Consider the following 27,321-nt stretch of genomic DNA (forward strand, 5'->3'; position numbering starts at 1 on the left):
TGATATTGTGGCGGAGGATAATGTTATGTCTGGCGTATGATTTGCAGGAATGTAGGGGATAGCATAAATACATAGTACCCGAGCCAAGTGAATTACAATTTAAACCCCTTGACCCATCCGGAAATTAAATCCAGGGCCCCGAAGACCGAAGACCTACACGCTGACCACTCAACCATGGTGAATCTTAAGTTGAACGTTCTCAAAACTTTTTTTGTGTTTTACTCCTATTTAACGTAAGTCCACCTCGTGGCCATGATCGTTAAGGCGTTGAATTCTAAACGTTGTGACACCGTGGTTAGCCGGTTCGAGTCCCGTTGGTCGAAAACATTTTCACCATCAGAATGTTGGCCGGCAGGGCAGGGGAGGTGATGGTATACAATTTCTAATCACTAGATTACGTTCCAAAAACCTGGATTAAACTCCAAACCTCATCGCAGTGCTCGTATGGAGTGAAAGCATAGGACGCTGTTGATGTGATTCGTCCGTCGGATGGAGATGTTAAACCTAGAGCAGACCCCTTGGTGCTGTTCGACAGGACTAGGCTATGTGCCGGCACCGGATTTCACCCTCTCCCTTCTTATTATCATATAGGCTTACCACGTCATTCATTTCATCTCGTTAACTCCTCTGATGAGGTTGACGTCAGGAAGGGCATCCGGTCATCTGTTATGGCAGATTCATCTCACCTCATAACCGACCCCGCAGAGAAACTGGACAAGAGTAGGACACACAAACTCCTATTTAACGTATCATCGCTTAAGAAACAATACCGCCTATCTGACAATGCTCTTCCTACCCACTAAACCAGAATCTGGAACAGGCTACAAATAAGTGAAGGAATTATTTTTACATTTAAACTTGCTTATGATATATTTTAAAGCCCACGAATGATTAGAATTAACGTATTCAACAATGAATGAATTTCGCATACAACAATACTCCCTTGGGAAGCTTGTCACTCATTTTGCATGGAAAACTAGAGATATACACTAGATATGCGCGTACTAACTCTCCTTTGTTGATAAACCAACCATTATACATGTGACAACTTTACGACAAACAATACCGGATGTCGTTCTTGAAATAACTGGATTCTATTGTAAAATTGTGGGTTTTATGTCCATTACGATTTTCTTCTTTCTTTCTTTCTTTCTTTCTTTCTTTCTTTCTTTCTTTCTTTCTTTTAATCTGTTTACCCTCCAGGGTTGCTTTTTCCCCTCAGACTCACCGCCTCAAGAGCAGTGCCCTGGAGCGTGAGACATTGGGTCGGGGATACAACCGGAAAGGAGGACCAGTACCTTGCCCAGACGGCCTCAGCTGCTATGCTGAGCAGGGGCCTTGTGGAGGGATGGGAAGATCGGAAGGGACAGGCAAGGAAGAGTGAACGAAGCAGCCGTGGCCTTAATTTAGGTTCGATCCCGGCATTTGCTTGGAGGAGAAGCGGAAAACCACGGAAAACCACTTCGAGTATGAATGAGCTGGGAATCGAACCCACCTCTATTCAATTGACCTCCCGAGGCTGTGTGCACTCCGTTCCAGCCCTCGTACCACTTTTCAAATTTCGTGGCAGAGCCGGGAATCGAACCCGGGCCTCCGGGGGTGGCAGCTAATCACGCTAACCACTATACCACAGAGGCGACCCCATTATGATTTTGAGAGGAATATTTAATTTTCCATGGCACATATTTCTAACCAAGTAACAAAAGACAATTTACACGTACAAAACAGAGATTGCAGATCACGAAAAGGTAGTCACTTTTAACCCCACCCCCCTCTCCAGTCCATCTAGGGTTAAGACTGGTCACGCCTCCCATCAGTCCATCAGAACAATTTTTGTTGTGTTCATTTTCCTACGCTTATGTGTAAAGGTAATTTTATTTGCTTTACGTCCCACTAACTACAGTACTGTTACGGTTTCCGGAGACGCGGAGGTGCCGGAATTTAGTTCAGCAGGAGTTATTTTATGTTCCAGTAAATCTACTGACATGAGGCTGACGTATTTGAGCACCTTCAAATACAACCGGACTGAGCCAGGATCGAACCTGCCAAGTCTTAGCCACTTAGCTCGGCACGTGTAAAGGAAAACGAACCTTCTCGTACCGCACTGTAGGGATGTATATTTGCGTCACGTATTTACGCACGCCTACAGTACAATACCAGTGGAACCTCGATATCTCGAATCACCTCGGGAGCTAAATTTTAATTCGAATTATCGAAATTTCGAGATATAGAGAATACCGTTTTTGAGCATGTATAGAAATGCCATTTGGTCCTTGTTTCTTTTTCTTTTTTTTTTTTTTTTTGCTAGGGGCTTTATGTCGCACCGTGTAGGTTTCGAGTGAATGTGACGTGTGACGGTAGGTAAGGGTAGGATAGGTCTGTGTTGTATTTAAGGTAAAGTATGTACGCTCAGAATATGATCTCGCCATGCACCAGAATGGGAATGGTAAGACAATGCACCAAGAAAAACACAAGGCACAAACCAGTATACTAATCCAACTGACGCAGCACCAATCAACGCACGTGATGGCGTAGCAAAAGGGGTGTAACAACACTCCAAAAAAAGGAAATCTAAGTCCGTCCGTGCACAAGTTCGCAGGTAGTTTTCAATTTTCAAGGTGAAAGGTTTTCAGCAGAGCGCATAATGGAAGCATTTTCACTGAGACCATGTATTCAGAGGACCCGTGGTAGGTACAAAATTTGAGGGCAAGGAAAGGCATATGACAACAAAAAAAAAGAAGAAATAGTTTTTTCATAATAATAATATATTAACAAATAACACCCAGAAGAAACATTTACAAGCCAAAGAAAACAACAATCATCCAAAGGTCAGTTAGTTCTGACTTCCAAAAGAGAAAAAGCAGATGGGACAACCATGTTAATTTTCAGATCTGTTTTTCAAAGAGAACAGCTAGACTCGAAACCTTCAATATAAATACAACCTCTTTTACATGAGGAGTGTCCTACACAAGGAAAACAGAAATTTGCGTATGAACACGAAAAAACATTAAAATTTGAAAGACATATGGGCCACTGTACAATAATACATGTAGAAGAAAAAAGGGGCGGAAGGGATGCGGGATAGGAAGGTGGGGAAAGGGGAGGGACGTGAAAGAAAACGGTACCAATGGCTGCCAACAGGGATTTGGAAAATAGGACCAGCCAGTATCGATGAAATTCCAAAATGGCAAACAGAAGCTAGGGGATAGTTCAATTGATTCTATTCATGCGTTTGCTCGGGAAAACAGTTGAATTTCAATGGTTCATATCGCAGCAATCACTTGACGTATCACAAAGTCCAACTTCGGAGTAAGATGGTAATGTAATTCCAAAGTAAGGTACCGCTATCAATAGCTGCAGTTAGTTTATTATCAACATGAACTGTCATTGGTGGCCAGTAACGGCAATTTGAAAATTAAGGAAGTGCAGCATTAAAAGAAAGTTGAAAGAACAACATGGAAATGAAATTAATTAATGTTTTCGCTCACCCGTCCAGTAGTCGTAGCTTTTCAATGGTACACAAAAGCACATTTTAAAAGAAACATTGCACACAGTCCAGCTGGTAGCAAAATAAAACCAAGTCCTCTCTCCACACAAATCGTCGTGTTCACCCCAACTCGCTGCTCAAGCCCAGAGCAGGCCAATTTATATTCAAGTAGAAGCGTCAGAAAGGACGAGAGCATACAGTACCCAATGCGCAGCGAAGCGGTAGGGGAAAGAAAGAGGGAGGGTAAGCAGCACGAGCAGTTGAAGCTGGACGGGCGAAGAGAGCACAGGCAGGTTAGTAGCGGCATATGCAGCGTAGTAAACGTAGAATCCATAAAACAGAAAAATTCGGAGCACGTTATAACCGACACAGATAGGTCTTATGGCGACGATAGGATAGGAAAGGCCTAGGAGTTGGAAGGAAGCGGCCGTGGCCTTAATTAAGGTACAGCCCCAGCATTTGCCTGGTGTGAAAATGGGAAACCATGGAAAACCATCTTCAGGGCTGCCGATAGTGGGATTCGAACCTACTATCTCCCGGATGCAAGCTCACAGCCGCGCGCCTCTACGCGCACGGCCAACTCGCCCGGTGGTCCTTGTTTCAATGACGGTGAAATCCTGATATTCACCTCCCTGCGGTAGAGAGGGGGCAACGACTGCACATAAAAATAAAAATAATAATAAAAATAAAAATATTTTATGTGCAGTCGGCTAACGAATGAAAGGACCGATTATCTCCCGGTATAAGGAGATCCCCTATACCAAGTGCCAACAGTCTCTTTGAGAGTGGGTGAGCGGGTATGGGTAAGGGCACTCTATTGTCCTGGGAATAAGAAATTGTTCCCAAAGGCGGAGGAACCAGTTTGGTCAACGGCATTAGAATGCAGAAGACAACGGGAAACCACTGCATTAAAGATCCTGAGAGATATTCCAATAAATTCACATGGCATGGCTGCAACGTCAAGACCAGAGCTGGCCGTGTGGATCGTCTACCTCCGGTTGGAGACAACGTCTTAACAAGAAGAAGCACATAATTGAATCATTTGCATCTACGGGCTTATACTGAATACATTATTTTTAACAGTAAACTTACTTAAAAATATAAGACAGGATACAGTACTTACAGTAGTGAAACAAGAAACATACCTCCGTTAACACCTTTGGAAAAAATCCTTAAGTCTCTTCTGTTTGTTACTGTTAACCTTTCCTCCCTTCATGTTGAAACTTCTCTATGCCTTCCCTCAAAAGTCGAGCATAGAAATCTTTTGCAAGCCAATACAATTTGGTGGTTAGCTCGGCTTTGTATAATCTCGTAAAATATTAGAGTTGTCATACTTATTTAGGTATTTATGTTAACGCAATGAGCCACGGAAACCTACGTTCATGAAAAAACCAACGAAAAGTTTTATTTTTTCGGTTCCCGTCATACTAGCTCCCAGCATGTAAACCTTTATTTACTTGTGTTTTTTTTTTTTTTTTTGCTAGGGGCTTTACGTCGCACCGACACAGACAGGTCTTATGGCGACGATGGGATAGGAAAGGCCTAGGAGTTGGAAGGAATCGGCCGTTGCCTTAATTAAGGTACAGCCCCAGCATTTGCCTGGTGTGAAAATGGGAAACCACGGAAAACCATCTTCAGGGCTGCCGATAGTGGAATTCGAACCTACTATCTCCCGGATGCAAGCTCACAGCTGCACGCCTCTACGCGCACGGCCAACTCGCCCGGTATATTTATTTAACTTTTCCTCACAAACCATAAATGCCGTATTGCACAGTTAATGTTGCACAAAATTCGAATTACAGAGTATTTTTTGCTTCAGGGGACGACCGAATTTCGAGTAATAGAGAAATAAATACACGTGAAGAATAGGACAAACGGCCGGGAAATTTATGTTACTTTGAGATTCAAAAAATTCCAGTATTGGAGATTCGAGGTTCGACTGCGTATTTCAGGTTCATTTTTCTTTATACACAAGGATAGGAAAATTAACACAACGAAAATTGTTTGATGGACTGCATATCCACACACGGCTGGGAGACGTGACCAGTCTTAACGAAAATAACGTACAGAAAAGCATTGTCAGATAGGTGGTTTTATTTCTTAAGCGACGGCAGGCTTTATCTTACATTGACTACTCACTCAATTTAGATGAAAATGTATCAGGTACTGACAGGCTGAAAAGGACAAATTGTAAAATTAACTCAGATTAGGCCACACTAAACGTTGTGGCTTCTGAACAGATTACACAGACGATGCTATATATCGATATATTCACAATCGATATCGTGCTGCTAAAATAATAGCAGTCCATTATGACTTGCACCAGGATGCAGGCCACCATAAAGATTGTTTTTGAAATGGTCGCTCCGTATCTCAACACATTATCAGACGGAAGTCATTTACCTGTTGTTACATTTATAGGATTACGAGGTACATGAAATATGAACACAATTGTTTTGTTTTTTTTTTCATTGGTGATACTCTGAGACTGACAAGGAGGACGTCGTTTAAAACTGTCACCTATATCTCTCTCGCGTCTAATTAACGTGATAGGCAATGGCGGTTCGTGCATGAGGGACTTTTGGGCACCGCCCCGCCGCCTTTTCAAAAAGTTAACGTTATTTCACTCTGTAATTGATTGCATAAAGAGATGGACAAATGTAGCAAAGTCGAACTTACGTAGTGTGGTATTCATTTATACAATGTTGTGTTTATTACTTCGGCTGTAAACATTTTGCTTCCCTATTTTTAAGAAAATGGCAAAGGCTTCCAGACCGTGGCTGCTGTCTAGCAAGTACGATGTTTTCTCTTAAGTCGTGAGGCGCTCGGACGGTGGCGGGATAGCCCTCACTAGGTCCCTGAGTTAGCAAGTGTGTGGTTGCGAGAGGAGCCTGGAAGGACGATGTGGACTTGTCAGGGGAAGGAAGAGTGCAGGCGGGTGTAAGTGCTGAACGGTGGAACTCTCAGCAAAATCGCCAACCATTTTACAATGTACCTAGGCTTTTTCCCCCCACGTCTTACATTGATTCTTGTTAGAGATTAATTCCAAAACATTTTATATAAATGAATTCAATTGTACTGCATATTTAAACAATTCAGTTCTATGAAAGGCTAAAATAAAGATTCAAAATGTGACCATAACGCGCCGGCGCTATTTTTAGGGTGCTGAAATGGTTAAATACGTTTTTTTGCTTTGAAATTTGAACAATGAAGGAGAAATTCGGGAGTGCACTGTTTATTTGTTTTCATGAATGACTTTATTTTCACTTGTGATTGTGATCAGTGAAACAGTGCAGTGCAGTCGGGGTTGCGTCAGCTGTTAGCCTGTTAATGTGTGTAGTTAATTAATTAATTCATGTTGTAGTGCAAGCAGATTTCTATTTAGCCAGTGTCATCGAATTATTATTATTATTATTATTATTATTATTATTATTATTATTATTATTATTATTATTATTATTATTATTATTATTATTATACATCTAAAAGTATCGTGGTGCTGGTCAGTGAAAACTGGACCGATTGGGGAGGGCTAAGAGATGGCGGCCCAGCCGTGCCAGAGTAAAATGTCAGGAACCGCCGCTGGTGCTAGGATTTCGTTGTAACATAGCTTAAGTCAGGAGAAGAAACAAATTACCATATCATTAATACATTTTTGAACCGGAGCATTATCTAAGTTCCCTCTAAGAAAACAAACAACGAAGTTAAAGTAAATAAATATTATAACTGGATTAAAGCCACTTGTATTTTACGTGACTAAACAAAGCCGAGTTTTCCGCCAAAGTACATTGGCCTTCATCGGAGCATGTGAAGGTCTGCTCCTGACAGTGAGCAAAGAAATTCTTCAAAGAACGTGGTAGTCACGACCGTATTTTCCACGATCCCCTATCACCTCGACTCGGGACCGTCGCGCTGTGCTCTGTCGACAGTTTCTGGAGTGCATCGCGTTGTGACATGGTGGTGTTATGCATGCATTTCTGGAGTACAATTCTCCATGTATTTGATAACCTGAAGCCCTCTTCCCTGTTGAAATTATTTGGGCGCAGCTCTATCTCTATGCCTTCCCTCACAAGTCGAGCATAGAAATCTTTTACAGGCCAATGGTGGTTAGCTCGGCTTTGTATAATCTCGTAAAATATGAGTTGTCATACTTATTTAGGTATTTATGTTAACGCAATGAGCCACAGAAACCTACGTTCATGAAACAAGGAAGTTTTATATTCTGTGACAACTGGATTAAAGCCTCTAATATTTTACGAGATTGTACAAAGCCGAGCTAACCGCCAAATTGCATTGGCCTGCAAAAGACTTCTATAAATCCGGTTCATCCCTATCATTTCAAATCTAATTTAATCTATTCCTGCTTATTTATGGCAATATAGTTTATTTACCATCTTTCCTCGAGTGTAATTTCACTAACATCATTGTCCTCCTCCCCATGAGCTCGCTTGTTCGCGACGTCAACAGGAAGATGTCCTTATACGTTGGGAAATTTTCAAAATAATCCTTCCCCCTGTCTAGTGATTCCCTGGGATCAATTACACATTCGCCTGAAGTACACAATGCACTATTAATTTCCTTTTCCCTCCAAGATTCTTTATTACTGCCCAGAAAAGTTTCCCTGCCGCTTGACCTAGTCTATTCAGATTATTACTAAAATCTTCCTGGATTCAACAATATTATTTGTTTCACGCTTTCTTTCAGGTACTTTCGATTCCCCGACTGCGTCAGTCCTTGTTTATGATATGCATTAGCTTTACGTTTACAAGCTGCTCTCACTTCATCCTTCCACCAAGAAGTTCTCTTTTCCTTCATCCTTAAACACAGTTGATTCTAGGCATTCCCTTGCTATTTCTAGTACAGCATCCCAGTATGCTATCCACTCTCCTTCTATATCCTGAATTGCTTGGAACTTTTCACTGATCATATCCGTCTACTGTGTAATTTCCTCGTCCTGGAGACTTTCTACCCTTATTCGTCTGTAGACAGATTTTACTTTCTCTACCCTAGGCCCAGAAATACCTACAGTAATTTACTACAGATTAGTTAGTCGTCTGTATCTTCGAAAAATCTTCCGAATACATTCCTAACAGGTTTTCTGAATTTAGAGTCAGTTAGGATATAGTATATTATGGACCCGGTGACTCTACCCTCCCATGTGAAGCGGTGAAGAGCCTTATGCTTGAAGAATGTAAATGATAATCCCATACTAACATAGAAGTCCAGTAATCGCTTCCCATTCCTATTAGCTTTCATACCTTCCGCACATTTACCCATTACATCCTTATATCGTTCAGTTATATTTCCTACTCCTGCATTGAAATCGCCCATTAGAACTATCCTATCCTTGCTGTTGATCCTGAATACGATGCCACTCAGTGCTTTATGAAACTCGTCAACTTCATCTTCATCTGCACCATAACATGGTGAATAGACTGAGACAATTCTCGTCCTAATTTTCCCAGCTGCCAAATCTACCCACATCATTCGCTCATTTACGTACCTACCAGAAACTACGTTGTGTGATTACTTTTCATGAACAGTCCTACCCCTCACTCTGCCCTTCTCTTTTTAACACCTATTAAGAACACTTTACAATCTCCTATCTCCCCATACCCGAATATTATTAACTCCTAACACATCCAGATGCATCCTCTTTGCTGATTCAGCCAGTTCTACTTTCTTTCTTCCATAAGCCCCATTAATATTGATAGCTCCCCATCGAATTCCACTTCATTGGCCAAGAGTCCCTCGCCTGTCAAGTGGAAGTGGGACTTCGTTACTCCCATAGGCCCAAGGCTTGCTTAAAACGTTCTGAGTGTGCTAGGTAAAAATTCTGTAAGGCAGGATGCTATTCTACTTTAACATAATCCCCGAGAGAATCGCTCCTCTAACGGTCTAAACTATGGATTTTATGTAATTTAATTTCAGTCTGATTAATATTGTTAATAGGTTGAGATTTTAAATATAATAATATTAGTAGTCTGTTTATTTAAAATATATAACCCCAACTTGGCAGGTTCGATCCTGGCTCAGTCCGGTGGTATTTGAAGGTGCTCAAATACGACAGCCCCGTGTCGGTAGATTTACTGGCACGTAAAAGAACTCCTGCGGGACTAAATTCCGGCACCTCGGCGTCTCCGAAGACCTTAAAAAGTAGTTAGTGGGACGTAAAACAAATAACATTATTATTATTATTATTATTTAAAATATTGTAAACCAAGCATTCTGTATAAGTAGACTGGGACATACTTGTGTAATGAGCCGGACTGAGTGGCTCAGGCGGATGAGGCGCTGGCCTTCTGGCCCGAACTTGGCAGGTTCGATCCTGGCTCAGTTCGGTGGTATTTGAAGGTGCTCAAATACGCCAGCCTTGTTTCGGTATATTTGCTGGCACGTAAAGGAACCCCTGCGGGACGAAATTCTGGCACCTTGGCGTCTCCAAACCATCAAAGTAGTTAGTGAGACGTAAAAACAATAACATTATTATTATTTTATTAGTTGTGTAATGAAATTATTTGTACTCCACCGTTAAAGCAGGAAGTAATACAGGATGTTGACTAGGAAGTCCAGTCCAATAAAATTTAAAATATCCATAAGTTATGAGAGAAAGGTTATGATTGGACGGTTTTTAAACAGTGGCAGTTTGAAACTTTTCCTTTGAAGTCGGTACTCTCGAAACATAAACAGTAAGTTGTTTGAATTAAAAATGGCTGTACGATGCCTGCTACGGGAAGTGAGCGGTTATTCTTATTCAGTTGCAGAGCTAGTTTTGTTCGAAAGGTTATCTTATTCTGTTTGGCTGGCGGTGTTCTTCTGATCGTTTGTGCCATTGTTGGGTGAGATCTCTTTTAATAGGATCTGGAGTGTCTCTTAATTAGTCGGTTTTGTGTATGTCATGTTTCCTCTACAAGAACTAGGCCACGGTTAAAAGTTATATTGCTATGAAAGTCTACATGTTATCGCTGCAAGGAAATTGAATATTTCAACCAGCATCAGGACGGTAAAAATTGTACGATATTATTTTTTTTTTGCTAGGGGCTTTACGTCGCACCGACACAGATAGGTCTTATGGCGACGATGGGATAGGAAAGGCCTAGGAGTTGGAAGGAAGCGGCCGTGGCCTTAATTAAGGTACAGCCCCAGCATTTGCCTGGTGTGAAAATGGGAAACCACGGAAAAGCATCTTCAGGGCTGCCGATAGTGGGATTCGAACCTACTATCTCCCGGATGCAAGCTCACAGCCGCGCGCCTCTACGCGCACGGCCAACTCGCCCGGTGTACGATATTATTAGAAGAAAGTATACTAAGACACAACTGTTTGGTTTTGTTGAAGAAAGTAATTGGAGTGGGTACAATAAAAGTGTATTTCGGGACTGTAAAAGTTTTTAATGTCCCAATTGAATATTTTATTCTAATATAATGTAGAGTATTCTACCAAGTAAATGCATTCATAGTAGCCTGAGTGCATGCTCCTACCTAATATTCTATCGTTTACGGTGAGTTTCAGGTAAAGCCCATTTAACACAATACCAGGTTTCCAGTATTTGTACGCGGCCTGGGAAGAGTAATCTTACGTTTCTATTGTTCTTAAAACTTTTTTTTTGCTAGGGGCTTTACGTCGCACCGACACAGATAGGTCTTATGGCGACGATGGGATAGGAAAGGCCTAGGAATTGGAAGGAAGCGGCCGTGGCCTTAATTAAGGTACAGCCCCAGCATTTGCCTGGTGTGAAAATGGGAAACCACGGAAAACCATTTTCAGGGCTGCCGATAGTGGGATTCGAACCTACTATCTCCCGGATGCAAGCTCACAGCCGCGCGCCTCTACGCGCACGGCCAACTCGCCCGGTTCTTAAAACTTTGAGGGGATTCTTTGGTGTCCTCATGGTGTCATTTATCAGGATTTTTGGAAACTGATTCTAATTATTATCATTATTACAAATGTTTATGTATAGTCTTGAGCTATTACTACTCGTATTACCTCCCAACAGTGGAGCAAATATGTTCGTAAAGTTACATACTGTATTAATAATATTTCCATGTTTGTTTGTCCGCAGCGGAGAACAGGGTGAGAGGGGTCATCATGTTCGAACTGCATGCGGCTGTTGCTGAGGAGGCTCGGCGGAAGGCGAGTCGAGGGGAAATGGACACAGGAGAACTCCGCGACAGGTTACTGGTGAGTTTATGTTGTAACAAAGAAACTTTATATGAGCTTTAGAAATAGAGGTCACCTATTTCAGTCAAGCACAGTGAGCCTCATTCTATGATAGAATGAGAGACCTAAGTTAACGCTAAGGCTTTATCCTTATAGACTGAAAATCTATTCAGGATACAATCTATCGACTTCTATGAATTATCATAACGACCTCTGAAAATGTGTTTGTATCATTACGGGAGAATACACGATCTGCTTTTGTTCCAATTGTGTATTTTTGTAATTGATTTGCAAAGTACTGTTTTGAGGAATGATCGCACCAGTGATTACGGTATATATGGACTTTGATCCCATAATTACTTTACATACTGTATTATTCTCACTTGTCTGTCACTTCCTCGTCTACCCTTGGCAAACAACGCCATTGCGAAGACTACCGGCAAAATTTCTCTCAAATGGTGATGGACCAATGAGGTTTACCCTTGAAGAAGTATTACAACTAACACCTGATACCCTAGATACCATGTTATATTCTCCAACGAATTATATAAGGCCTGGACTCCTCAGATTTATCTGGGAAGCATACCTCCATGTACGCCATATCCTCATCGGCTCTAACAATATTCATTTAGTTCATGTGCAATATCAACGCTGAAATAGACGAGTTTTAGCACAAACTAGTTCTATCTAGCCAAATTGCTTAGTTCAGAGCTGGTATATTGGCCGGAAGTTGAGTCAAGACCTACGCATTAGAGAATAAGATTTTTTTGCTAGTGGCTTTACGTCACACCGACACAGAGAGGTCTTATGGCGACGATGGGAGAGGAAAGGCCTATAAGTTGGAAGGAAGCGGCCGTGGCCTTAATTAAGGTACAGCCCCAGCATTTGCCTGGTGTGAAAATGGGAAGCCGCGGGAAACCATCTTCAGGGCTGCCGATAGTGGGATTCGACCCTACTATCTCCCGGGTGCAAGCTCACAGCCGCACGCCCCTAACCGTACGGCCAACTCACCCGGTAGAATAAGAATTACTATAATTACCTCACAAGGCCAAAGGAGTGTTAAAGGAATATACGGTGACCAACAGATGGGTGACAAATCCTTGGGGATTATCTAGCATAAAATGGAGGGATTCGCTGAAAATCAGTGCCAACGTGTGGAAAAAAAGGAGAAATACCCGCCGTCGCCACATTTGAACCATGATCGCTAACATCTTCAGGGAACTTCAACACAAAGTACACGAGAAAATACACGGATTTACGTCCAATGGATCCTCTAAGCGGATAGATGTGATAGTCGTCCCAACAGGTTCGACTCATGGATTTATGTTTCATCCTGGCGTTCGAATTGAGGATTCTGAAATCCAATCAGTAGATGTTCATAAATAAAAGAGCGAATGCCTACGAACACTTTCATTCTAAGATAAGTTAGTATCTATAGAAGTAGAGAGTTTTGTGCTTAGAGCTAAGGGCACAGTACGAGCCAGATTTGCACAGTCCTGTAAGCTGTTCAAATAGGATAACGCATTTATGAACATGGTAGTCTTGGTGGCTGTCAAGGGTTCAGTCGCTGTTCTGTACTGCTATTGTATTACAGCTATGAGTGAAATGCGAAACTATTGACCTTTCTCTTCTGGAATGGCCTTCATCGCTCTCTTACCACTCGATTATAAGACACGTATGTTTGGAATGTTTGCCTACTGGGCAGCCACTAGTTAGAAGAAGCTGAATGGCATTTGCTGTTAAAAATATGTTAAGGCCTTTCAATTAAGCTCTTCAGTTTTTGACGTACTGAAATAAAAGTTTAAGAAAATATCTGTGATGAATGATAAATGATTAATGACACATGTTGAACACTCATTACCTGTACTTGTTCTTTAATTCTCTAATGGAAGGCAACGAGGTTTGTGCATTCCTGTTTATGACTTTCTGTCCGGCTCCATGGCTAGTTCGTGCGCAACCTCGGTCGAGGTAACACGGCAAGCAGCCAAGCGGTGACAGTGAGCTAGTGCGAAAGTCATTGCGACTTGTTTCTCGTTACATCCTTGGAATAGCCTCAGTACTAATATGGCAAGTATACGGAAAAATACTATTAAATGTGTGTTTGAGGATAGGAATAATAGGCCTACTCCACTGGAAATTCATCGCTGGATAGGAACAGAACTCAAACTGAACAAGGACCAAATTATAGCCATTCAACTTCATAATGGGGAAAATGCAGTGTATATTAAATTAGTCTCTGTTGTACTATATGAAAACTTATTATCCCGGCATGAAGGTGTGAAAGTATTCCGTCTTTCTACTGGTCTTTCAACTAATGTGACAATTACTGCTGCGGACACCTCTACTAAGCGAGTGCGTGTATTCAACTTACCACCTGAAGTAAACAACGAACGGCTTGCCCGCGCGCTGTCAACTTACGGGCTGGTCAAGGACATTCGGGACGAGAAGTGGAGTGACCCCTACGAATTTTCTGACGTGAGTAACGGCATTCGTGTTGTCAATATTGAACTTAAGTACCCTATACCCACTCAACTAACTGTTAATGACTGTAGAATTCTCCTAACGTATGAGGGCCAAATGAAATCATGTTTTTACTGTAAGGAAACAACACATTTACAAGTAGATTGTCCGCATCGTAGAAGCCGACCGGCTTTGAACGTCAGGCAGCCGACATACAGCACTGTGTTGACTGCTTCTGACGGAACTGGCAATATAAATAACATTACTGAGAATGGTGGAGACGTTAGTTCACCACCACTTCCTAGCTTAGAAGACCTTAATACTTCACATGCAGATCTCACAGACATAGACAACACCATGGAACCAGCCGTACAGCACATTAACACAGATGAACCAGCTTCACATACACAGGATATTGAAGAAGTAGTACTAGAACCTTCCGCTGAGGGACACACACATAACACAGTGACAGGCCAGACTGTTGAACAGGGACAAGAGGATAGCAAACTTAATGTTAATGCGGCTACCGTAGTGAAATCCTCCTCATGGGCGGAACAGATGGACGTCCTAGAAGACAATGAGCCCCAGTTACATAAACTCCTTCCAGTGGACATTCATCATGCGCCTGCCAACCATATGATGCCGTCACACCAACACCACTTAGTGCCTGTAGATGTCACTAAAGACACTGAAGTCGCACCTACTAATACTGACATCGTACAGCAACTTGAGTCTACACTAACACCTGACCTGAGGACGGACTTAGTAGCCGTAGAACAACGAATATTACCTACTGGAAATCTGGATAATAAGACACCCACGCCTATAGTTCCTAAAGATTCGTTCACTCTAACAACGAAAGCTGCCAGTAAAAATACTGCTCGAGAGGGAGCTAAACCGTATCGTACACAACCCCGCAGTACTTCCCGAAGCCGTCGCAAATCTCCAGAGGCTCGTAAATAGATTGATAATGGGACGCACCTTCGATAGGATATTGTGTACAAGGGAGTTGGTTATATTGCTGATGGTGCAGATTCTGACTCTCGCTACTGTAAACATCAATGTCATCCAAAGCCACCTTAAATTTCAAGTGTTTGAACGATTTCTTCGTTCTAATGATATTGACATTGCTTTTTTACAAGAAGTCGCACTCCCTGTGTTACCCATATCCTCATACTTCAACCAATATATCAACATTGGAAATGCTAGTAGGGGAACAGGATTCCTTACCCGGCACGACCTGAAACTGGAAGATGTGCACAGTCACCCTTCAGGAAGGATCATATCTGGACACATTAATGACACTACGCTAATAAATATTTATGCACCATCAGGGAGCCACAACCGTGTTCAACGTAAGAACTTCTTCAGAACGATATACTCCAACACCTGCATAATATGAAAGAAAAAACAATCCTCGCCGGGGACTTTAATTGTGTTCAACGAACAGAAGATTCGACGGGGCAAACTTATGCGACCAACCCTGCCTTAAATGATCTCATAACCTCATTAAACCTGATCGATGTTGTGGATAAGTTGCATGTACCCCTTCCCCACTATACCTACATCCAGTATAACTCCTCCTCCCGCCTTGACCGTATGTATGTTTCCCGAACACTCATTCACCCTAGAACTTACGAGGTGATCCCCGTTAGCTTCACCAATCACCACGCAGTTGTATGTAAAATAAATTTCCCACACAAAGTATACTATATAGGGAGAGGGTACTGGAAACTGAACTGCTCACTGCTACAGGATGATCAATGCACGGAAGCTTTTCTAAGACAATGGAACAAATGGTTACTTCAGAAATGTAAATATAGCGATAGTGCAGAATGGTGGGACCAGTTAATCAAACCGGGGATAAGAAGACTCTTCAAAAATATTGCGTATCAAAAGGCCCAAGAGAGACGCGATACAGCTGACTTCTATTACAGGGTTCTCCGACAGCTCCAGGAGAGGAATAACGCTGGCGAACGAAATTACCATGAGATTACAGATGTTAAAGATAAACTGTTGACGGTACAGCAGAGGACGCTCACAAAATTAAACGTAACCCTGAAGGATCAAACGGCACTACCTGATGAGGTTGCAAGTGTCTATTATATTGCACGTACACAGCGAGAGCAACAACGCCGGTACATTCATACAATAAGATCGTCCGATGGAAGAGAGGTGACGTCACAAGAAGACATCAGAAGAGAAATTTCCTCATTTTATCAACAATTCTATGCCAGGGAATCTATCGATGTACACGAAGTCAATACTTTGCTTCAGTCCTGCGATGCCCACCTTACTCCAGCAAGTAAAGAACTGCTTGGCATGGACATTACTGATGATGAAATTCAAGCCGTCATAAAAAGTCTTCCGACCAATCGCTCTCCAGGAATCGACGGGGTCCCTTATGAATTTTATAAACAGTACTGGTTTATTATTGGCAAAGAGTTTTGTGACGTTATCCGCACTATCTTGAGACGTCGTTCCCTATGTAAAACCCACTATGAAGGTATCATAGTTCTCATCCCCAAAAAGAAAGGAACCCTTCAGGTGGAGGACTTCAGGCCTATTACTCTACTATGCAGTGATTATAAAATACTAACCAGAGTGTTATCCCGTCGTATGAAGACAGTCCTCATCGATATAATTGGACCCGAACAGTGTTGCAGCATTCCCGGACGTACAATTTTGACCAATTTAAGAACACTACGTGATATCCATCTGAACACAGCCTCTCAGCCGAGTGACCACCTCAGTCTCCTGAATATAGATCTTGATAAAGCATTTGATCGCATTAGCCATCAGTACCTCTACATCGTTTTAAAGCACTTCCAATTCCCTGACACAGTGATCGATTACATTCGAATGATAAACTGCCACTCTATATCTCGAATCCTTGTTAACGGCTTCCTCTCGACGCCCATACCGATAGAAAGATCAGTAAGACAGGGATGCCCCCTCTCCATGTTACTCTTCGTCATAGGCCTGGAACCATTTATTAGGACACTTCAACCAAAGTTACAAGGATACAGAGTGAATATCCATACCTTTTCAATGTGTGTTTACGCAGATGACATATCGATATTAGTCAGAGGTGAACAGGACATTCAACATATCTCTCAAGCTCTCAGCACATACAGCGCCGGTTCAGGGGCAAAAGCCAATCCAAGGAAAACTACTTTACTGAACTTAAACGATGGGCCCGGCATCGTACAGAAGGACTGGTTTAACATTGTTGATGAAGTGAAGATCCTTGGTATTAAATGGACAAAGACTGTGATAGGTACTTTAGAAACCAACTGGGCTACTGTTATTGCTAATGTTAGGGGTGTGATGATGAACTTTCGTACACGAAATTTGAATATAACTCAACGGATTGTGGTGACAAACATCTATGCTCTCTCAAAGGTTTGGTACTTAGCTCAAGTGTTCCCGCTACCCAACAACTTTGAAAGCCAGCTCTCAAAATATATTGGCTGGTTCATCTGGCAAGGCTATTTATTTCGAGTACGACGGGAACAGCTGTATCTCCCATGTAAACTTGGTGGATTAGGACTCATCGCACACGGAACGAAATGCCAAGCTCTACTTCTTAAAAATGATATTTCTATATTATTACAGTCGGACAATTTCTCGAAGGCACTGTACAAAGACACTTGGAGCCCAGATAACTGTGACTCTAGTTCCTTGCCGAAAATTTTTAGAGATCACCAACTGAAACTCCAAAAGTTCGTCAGTGAACTCCCGTCTGGAACGAATGCTACTACCAAGACCATCTACACTATGTTACGACAAGCTGTGCACTTCACCCCGCGGATTGAGTCCACGGCACTCTACGCCCACTGGTCAACGGTGTGGGTCAACTTTAGCCGTATGAAACTCTCGTCCCACGCACGTTCCCAAATATTCCTTTTCCTAAACAATCTGGTACCAACAGCACAACGTCGCTACCAAATACATCTGGAACAATCACCTTGGTGTACGGTGTGTGGTCAGATGGACACAGTGATACATCGCTTGACAACATGCACACATGCCGTGCGCACATGGAGCTGGTGTAAACGACAGGTGTGTCGCCTCATGAACCTTCCTCTTGGCGACATCGATGACAGGAAACTGATTCGCCTGTCTGTAACGGCCTTTCCTCAGATAAAACTGCAAGCGATTGTATGGCTCCTAGGTCACTACATTACATACATGTTGGACAGTGTTGATGGTGTCATACTACCGGCTCTCTTGTACCACCTAAGGAAAGAGAGATGGAAACTGAGTGAAAGTGGACAGCTAGAAGATAGATATGGCCATTACTTGAACTGTCTTGATATATAATGTGTCTTTGTGTTTTTACGTTTTAGTTTTGAATGAACACCTCGAAGGTATCAGTGATTTTTTTATTTTTTATTTTTTAATACCAGACAGTGCATGAACAACTGAACTATTTCAACACTATTTCACTAATACCTGGCAAGTGCAGATTTATTTCATGTGTGAATGTAAATATTGAAGTATAGAATAAATAAAAATAGTTGGCAAAAAAAAAAAAAAAAAAAAAAAAATGGCTAAATGGTTAGCGTGCTGGCCTTTGGTCACAGGGGTCCCGGGTTCGATTCCCGGCAGGGTCGGGAATTTTAACCATCATTGGTTAATTTCACTGGCACTGGGGCTGGGTGTATGTGTCGTCTTCATCATCATTTCATCCTCTTCACGACGCGCAGGTCACCTACTGGTGTCAAATCGAAAGACCTGCATCTGGCGAGCCGAACATGTCCTCGGACACTCCCGGCACTAAAAGCCGTACGCCATTTCATTTATGACTTTCTTTGTAGTAGAAACAACAGCTGATACTAATATACCCACACTAATACTACAAGAGCATATTAAGGGATATTTTCAGCAAATAAAATTTAAATCAGTTTGAGGTTCTACAGAAGACAGCTCTTCACAATTAAGGAGATGCATTTATTGGTAATTCATTTCTGTTAATTGGTTTGGAAGCATACATCCTGTGAACATTAATATTTTAATTTTTTTGGTAGTATTTTTCACGCGATGTGTCCACTCTCCTCCCCTACACCTGTTGAATCACGCATTGCACACTACTGTATTGATTGAAAACTACACAGTACATCTAAACAGCCGATGCTGTGCAGTCCCACGGTCATGTCTGCACTCCGTTAACTAGTAAAGGTTGGGATAATTTCTTCATGCCCCATGCATTTTCCTTGGGAATTTTGAATTCCAAAACTAACACTCTTCGCCGTTAACGTTTTGTTGCGAATTCAGCGCATTAAGTCACATACGATAGGTGTAGACCAAGGCATGAATACGACAAGCAGATTAGAGCAGATGTAGGATGTAGCAGTTACGTAGAAATGAAAAGGATAGCACAGGGCAGGGTGGTATGGAGGGCTGCATCAAACCAGTTCCCGAGATATAAGAGGTATGAAGCAGTTACCACTGACGATTTAGGAAAAATTGTTGGCGGATCCTCTCTATGCCCGTACATTTTCCTTAACTTATTTTCAGATACTCTGTATATTTGAAGTATCATTCTTGAAATAATCATATCATCTGCAACTATTAAGTTCTTCATTTTGTGGAAACTAATTTATAATTAAGTAAAATTTAGAAAATATCTGAAAAAGAAAACATTTAACAAGAGATTATACCTGAAAAAATATAGAATGGCATGTTTCATTTTACACTTTCGGCCACATTCGGCTACATTTTGACATTCACGTACATCCATTCTACAACTACTAAATTCAAAAGATTTAATTCCGTACTTCGAAGGGGTACGGCGGGCTTCTTAGAGGGTAACGGCCTATCTTAGGCCAGCAGATTTGGAGCGATGAAGGTGATGTCTGAATAAGGTGGGAGGGTTGGCGGCCGTGGCCTATGATAGGAACTGTCCCGGCATTCGCCTTAGTGCAGGAGAATTCTCAGGACAGCCGACGATTGAGACCGACCCCTCTCTGTCTGCCGAGTACAGAAGCGTAGATCCACGTCAAGGCCGTGGCCACTGCTCCTCTGGTCGGTTGGTCAGTTGGAATGCAGAGCTGTCGGACCACGGACCAGCCGTAGCCATTTGTAGGTCGAAACTCACTCTGCATCCACTGACTTTCTACAACAAGCTACGCGAACCATTAATTAATTAATTAATTAATTTCGTGTGGCTATTTCTAGCCGGGTGCAGCCCTTGTAAGTTAGACCCTCCGATGAGGGTGGGCGGCATCTGCTATGTGAAGGTAAACTGGTTGTTATGTGTGGTATGTGAGTTGCAGGGATGTTGGTGGGGACAGCACAAACTCCCAGTTCCCGAGCCATGGGAATTAACCATTTAAGGTTAAAATCTCCGATCCGGCCGGGAAACGAACCCGGGACCCTTTGAACCAGAGGCCAGCACTCTAACCATTTAGCCATGGAGCCGTACTACGTGAACCATAATAAACAGGAAAAGGAATTTTAGTTTCTAGTAAGTTAGAATGCCAACATATTTAACACGCTGAGTGCCACAGGGGACACCGGTGACTACTATTTGGATCTTCTCCTAGGCCACGGTTTGCACAGAGTAAAAGTAAAGTGTCGGCCAAAAAAGGAAAGGAATGGCACCCAACGTGTTAAGCAAGCCTAAATTATCGCCTAGCCCATGTGCGTTGCATACATTTTTGGAGTTCCGATATTCCTTACCCCTAATCTTTTTGCAAATCTCACTCACAAACATTATGCGGGGTAGATAATACTTGCGGTTTGCTTAAATACGTTTGCATCCCATGATAATGACCTGGATTTTGGACCCCTTTTGACAACAAGCATCATCGATTCAGGATTGTGCTTTAGAAGCAGTCCCTCGGTCAGTAACACTATTGTTTTACGCTAGTTTCTGGGAATCTGGGGCATTGAGGGTCGGATCCACTGATTGTTTCAAATTCATATTCATCAATTCATTCTTCGTCATCACGTTTTGAATTCTGGTCTGTGGATGAACTTGGACTTTTAAATTGTCATTACATTTTGTCTCATTTCGTACCATTAGGAGCCGATGACCTATATGCTAGGTCCCTTTAAACAACAAGCGGTTCGTACCCCACTGTCGGCAGCCCTGAAAATGGTTTTCCGTGGTTTCCCATTTTCACACCAGGCAAATGCTGGGGCTGTACCTTAATTAAGGCCACGGCCGCTTCCTTCCCACTCCTAGCCCTTCCCTGTCCCATCTGTGTCGGTGCGACGTAAAGCGACAAGCAAGACTAAAAAAAAATAAACAACAAGCATCACTATCAGTGCCTACCCTAATAATAAAGTTGTGTTCAACCATATTCGACTGCAGTCGGTAAACGCTCCAACGAGTATCATACTAGCAGACCTATCTAAGCACAAACGCCAGCTTCGATCACAACATTTAAGTATTTTCAGTGGCTTGTTATCGGCTTGATTGTAATGGCACTGTTTTATCTACAGTTTCTTTGACAGCATTGCAGTGACGTGCATTGCTTGTACCTTTTCCTTGTCACTATCAAATAAAAATGTTGCTAGAAATAACCGGTTATTTGCATAACTTGTCCTCCTGAATGCCTACATGGACTAGACTAATTCAGGAATATAGTGAGGGATGAATAAACTTATCTACTGTTCGTAACCAATCCGAAATACTTCAGAATCAAGTGCTCAGTATTTCCAACTCATTCCTAACTGCCTCGGTGGATCAGTACTAGTGTCTGTCTCATGAGCCTAAGTTCATAGATTCAAACCTGGTCGAGACGGTCGATTTTAAAGGATGTTTAAAATCTCGGCTCTAGGAAGACGGCGGGTTGGAATCCCGCCGTCGATAGCCCTTTCCTATTTTCACACCAAGCAAATGCTCGTGCTGTACTGTACGTTAATTGATGATGATGCTTGTTGTTTAATGGGGCCTAACATCTAAGGTCATCGGCCCTATACCTTAATTAAGGCCAAGGCCGCTTCCTTCCAACTCCTAGCCCTTCCTATCCCATCGGCGCCATAAGATCTATCTGTGTCGGTGCATCGTAAAGAAAGTTGTGAAAAACAACAAAAAACAACAGGTTGAATGGGAATGAAACAAATAAAACAATGTTTTCACCATGTTTGTCCGTTTACCTTACTGGATATTCCTGCATCCGTACCCCGTGTGGTGTTACCCTTAACCCCCTATGGGTGTGGACGGTAGAATAACACTAACGGTACCCCCTGCCTCTCGTAAGAGGCGACTAAAAGGGGCCCCAGAGGCTCTCAAGTTGGGAGCGTGGTTTGACGACCACGGAGTGATTAGCTGAGTCCTGGCATTGCTTTCACTCACTTGCACCAGCCTCCTCACTTTCCTCTATCCTGCCCGATCTCTGTTGGTCAACTCTTGTTCTTTACCGACCCCAACGGTATAACGTATGGAGGCCTAGGGAGTCTTTCATTTCCTTCATTTTTCGAAGTGTCGGATCTCTTCCATTTTTTCTCCCTGTTTAGTGTTGTACGCTATAGAGGATGGTTACCTAGTTGTACTTCCTCTTAAAACAATAATCACCACCACCACCACTGTCATCTCTAAAACACCGAGCTCGATAGCTTAAGTCGCTTAAGTGCGGCCAGTATCCAGTATTCGGGAGTTAGTAGGTTCGAACCCCACTGTCGGCAGCCCTGAAGATGTTTTTCCGTGGTTTCCCATTTTCACACCAGGCAAATGCTGGGTTGTACATTAATTAAGGCCATGGTCTCTTCCTTTCCACTCCTAGCCCTTCCCTGTCCCATCGTCACCATAAGACCTATCTGTGTCGGTGCGACGTAAAGCAACTAGCATCTCTAAAACGTCTTTGTCGTATTTTTAAATGTACTTAGTGAATTTCCTTTATTGGAGCTTTTACGAAAGAAAAATGTAGTTGCCATGGCTTACGAATCAACCGTCGTATAAGTAAAAGAAAGGGAATTGAATAAAAAGTCGTTAAATGAAAGATTTCGCAATTACGTCACTCATGGTTGGCTCTATAAAAAAAATTGTAATGACCAGCGGATGCTAATGTACAAAATCACAAGTGCACGTGAACACCCAGAATCTGGAACTGGCAATAGCTAGCGCCCTGTGCGGGGAATGGTTATCCGCATCCGCAAAATGTGTATCCACGGATATTTTAAATATTAATTACAGTATATTACACCCAAGATATTGAAACGGATAAATCTGTTAACATAATTCAATAGGCCAGACACCTGGCACCAGGACCCTTACAGTTACAGGTTCATTGAGGGACTTCCTCTTGCGGAAACTACCGACGTATTGACCTTTGTTTCTTAATTCCATTAATTGAGGACAGGAGCCAGCTAGGCTTAGATCAGATTTTTGCTTTATGCTCTCAAAGCTCTTTATATGTCCCCTAGTCGCCTAACCACAAGCGAAAATAAGAGTATACCTGAGTGAAATTCAATAAACGTCATTATTTAGAAATTATCAGCCAAATTATCCGCATTGCCTTACAGTTTGTATCCACCAAGACATTAACTTCGCGGATATCCGCAGATATATCCGCGGATATCCGCATCCGTGCAGGGCTCTAGCAAAAGCAGCGATTGGGAATTAGAAGTGGGTGGGCACAAAAATGTATAGAAAACAAAATAGTACCGGTGGCCTGGGAAATATAGTGGTGGTGGTGGGCGGAGGGGAGTAGACAACAAAATTGAAACAAAAAAGCTAAAAAATGGTAAGATTTTAATGCTCTGATTGAATTTCGACAGAGAAGTAAATGTTGACAGTTTATCAACTTAACTTCGATAATACGAGATTTTTTTTTGGAGATTTTTATTCAGTACCAGCTCCATAGCCTGGCCGAGGCGGTAAAGGGGTGCTCGGTTCGTCCGGAAGGACGTGGGTTCGAATCCCCGTCAGGAAGTCGTAAAATTTAAGAAACGAGATTTCCACTTCCGGAGGTGCATATGGCCCTGAGGTTCACTCAGCCTACACCAAAAATGAGTACCAGGTTAATTCCTGGGGGCAAAGGCGGCCGGACGTAGAGCTAACCACTCTACCCCATCACGTGCCGAGGTTAACAATGGTGGAAGCCTTTACCTTCCACTCCTCCAAGGGCCTTCATGGCCTGTGTGGAGGTGACTTTGCTTTGCTTTTACCAGCTCTATACTATAAAAGTTTCACCAAAGGAACAATTACACTTGTTCGCAACTAAGGTTTTGTGCCATCAGCCCATGAGATACTAATCGCGCTTCTACATGCTGCTGCGCGAATCTCCACTACTTGCTGTGGCCTGAAAAATCGGTTAGCTGCGTCGAATGACATTTTGTGCTTATTTTTGCCAAGTAATTATTTTAATATTTAAATAAATCAAAGGAAATAAATAGGTAATGGACAACAGGGTTTGTATGATTTTTTTAAAAAAATAATTCCTAGCTTTAGGTGACTAAAGTGGAATAAAAATTTACTTTTTCCTCCACAACCTAAGTGTGTAGGGAGGGGGGGGGGGGCAGGGTTGCCTCTAACCGCCGCTACTGAGAAGTGGGACCCATGTTACTCTTTCATTACTCGGTATCTAACTTATTAATTAGAATTCTCATCTGACGCAATTTAAATTTGCCAGGTTCTACGCTTCAAATTTCCAGCATTTGCTCGAATGTGCACATCAGTCTTGTGCTCTCGCTGTAACAGGTTTTTTTTTTTTTTCTTTACGTCGCACCGACACAGATAGGTCTAATGGGGGCGATGGGACAGGAAAGGGCTAGGAGTGGGAAGGAAGCGGCCGTGGCCTTAATTAAGGTACAGCCCCAGCATTTGCCTGGTGTGAAAATGGGAAACCACAGAAAACCATTTTCAGGGCTGCCGACAGTGGGGTTCGAACCTACTATCTCCCGAATACTGGATACTAGTCGCGCTTAAGCGACTGCAGCTATCGAGCTTGGTGTGTAACAGGTTTCGTGCATGGTGTTAACCAGTGATTTAGTTGGAACAAAATATTTACAGGAACTCACCTTATTAATTCAGCATTTACAAATGGACTCATACTGGGTGTTAAAATCAGCGGCCTCATGTTTCCGACAAGTTGTTTCATCAGCTGAACGTCTCCCCTTTCGTAGCCATGACTTGACATGTGGTTGTGGGTTAAATATATGCACAGGAGATCCAACGCAGTGTGGATCTCATTCATGGTACTGAAAGCTCTTTCAGCTTCTGCTGAAGAGATGGGAATGGTCTGTACAGTCTTGATTAAAGGCATCAGCTCCACTGGAATTTCCTTGGCCTCGACATACTTGCTAAAAGCATTAATGTACCTACTCTTGTCTGACATGTGGAAAAAGTCACAAAGGTTGCCAACACTCTCATCACCATAGCAGATATCCAAAGAAGAAGTGGAGGGCCAATTATTTTTATAGTACCTTTGAATCGCTGATAACTTTTGTCATTCCCTCGTGTCTCTGCTGACTAGAACTAAAACCAAGAGGAGATGATGTGGACACATTTTCCATAAGTCTGTTATTTAAATTGTTCACAAGACTTCTGAAAAACTGCTTTCTGTCAATTTTTACAACATTTTCAGAAGCATGTACTCCTATGTTTCTTAACTTTTTGTTTTCTGCTGATTGAAGAACTGTTCTGTAGTATTCTCCAGCAGCTGAGTTACACATAGATTCAAACACTTTTATAGTGTGCTTGATTGCATTTTGAGCCTCTGTCAGACTTGTCTCTCTTTTCTGCAACTCTAATGACAAATCAGCTAACTCAACTGAAAAACTGCTTTCTGTCAATTTTTACAACATTTTCAGAAGCATGTACTCCTATGTTTCTTAACTTTTTGTTTTCTGCTGATTGAAGAACTGTTCTGTAGTATTCTCCAGCAGCTGAGTTACACATAGATTCAAACACTTTTATATATACATAATTGCAATATTTTCTAGAAATTCTACACACGTTAACATATTTTCTAGGCCTTGGAATTTTGCCCTTTCTTTTGAGTCTCTCTGGTGGTCATTTTTGGCCTCACTAAAATGTTTTACTAGTGCACTGTAGTTTTCCCAGACAGCTTTTACAGTTCTCTGGCTTGATGCTACCTATCTTATTGTAAATATTTTCCCAATCTTCTTAACTCTTTCTTCCAGTGAAGCAGCACAAATGTTGAGTTCCTTTTGATTTTTGGGAGACATGCTGTATAAAGAATACAATTTGTCAAAGAAAGAATGGAAATTTTTAACACCTGTAACTTCATCTCTTGTATCAGAAACGGCCAATTCCAAGCGATGGTTTAAACAGTGCCAGATTACTATATCTGGAAATAACTTTAAAAACTGCGCTCCAAGTCCATTTTTCTACCTAACATTACAGAGGTCCCATCACATGCTAGACCAACTAAATGTTCTGCCAGAAAGTTTTTATTAATCCCATATGAAGAAAGATTCTTCAATATCTCTCGAGTAATAACATCTGCTGTAGTTGATTCAAGTTCTATTAAGTCCCAGAAAAAGGGAACAACTTCAGAATCATCTGAAAGAGCACATCTCAAACATAATACTAAAACAGATTTTATACTAACTGTTGATTCGTCATTCATAATACTGATTCTCCTCTGATTTTTTGTTATAGGTTTTGCTATTTTATTTCTCATTTCCTGTGAAAAGTGTTCAGTAATATTAGCACAACTAAAATTTGTATGAAGAACTCGTCCCGTATCTAAACCATTTAATTGTTGAAGTTCAACATAAGCCTGTAGGTCTATGAAGGGTCTATTTCTTTTCGCAATTGAGTATGCTGTTCGAAATACTCGAGCGGCGGTTTATAGGTGTTTGACATTCATAGTGTCTAAGCAACTTTCAAATATCTTTTTATTAGATTCTGATATTTGTAAGATAGATTTTGTGTGAGATTCTGAATTCTTGTGCCCAAATATTTTTTCGGAAGGCTTATTTGTTGTTAATTAATATTATTTCCGTTGGGGTGAATCTTGCATTCTACCCATACTTTCATTAGCTTAAGTCCTTCCCCTTTAGAAACTCTTAATCCTAATTTACTTTCCCCTTTACACATATTGCAGCCTAAATGTTTATTTTCTGCAAATAACCACTTGTTCTCTGACAGAAAAATAACGGTACTGAGACTCGTTCCAACAGTCAGGAAAAATCTTGTTTTCTTTTTTTTTTTGCTAGGGGCTTTACGTCGCACCGACACAGATAGGTCTTATGGCGACGATGGGATAGGAAAGGCCTAGGAGTTGGAAGGAAG

General features: G+C 41.9%; 1 protein-coding gene across 1 annotated transcript in view; it reads left to right on the top strand.

The window, feature by feature from the left end:
• Positions 1-27,321, top strand: part of SmydA-1 (SET and MYND domain containing, arthropod-specific, member 1) — a 161,084-nt gene that overhangs the window by 129,278 nt on the left and 4,485 nt on the right. The window contains exon 8 of the mRNA XM_067136353.2: positions 11,548-11,666. Coding sequence (XP_066992454.2) covers positions 11,548-11,666 — 119 coding nt within the window. The remainder of the gene's footprint in view (positions 1-11,547; positions 11,667-27,321) is intronic.

Source organism: Anabrus simplex, chromosome 1, assembly GCF_040414725.1.
Source record: "Anabrus simplex isolate iqAnaSimp1 chromosome 1, ASM4041472v1, whole genome shotgun sequence".
NCBI lineage: Eukaryota > Metazoa > Arthropoda > Insecta > Orthoptera > Tettigoniidae > Anabrus > Anabrus simplex.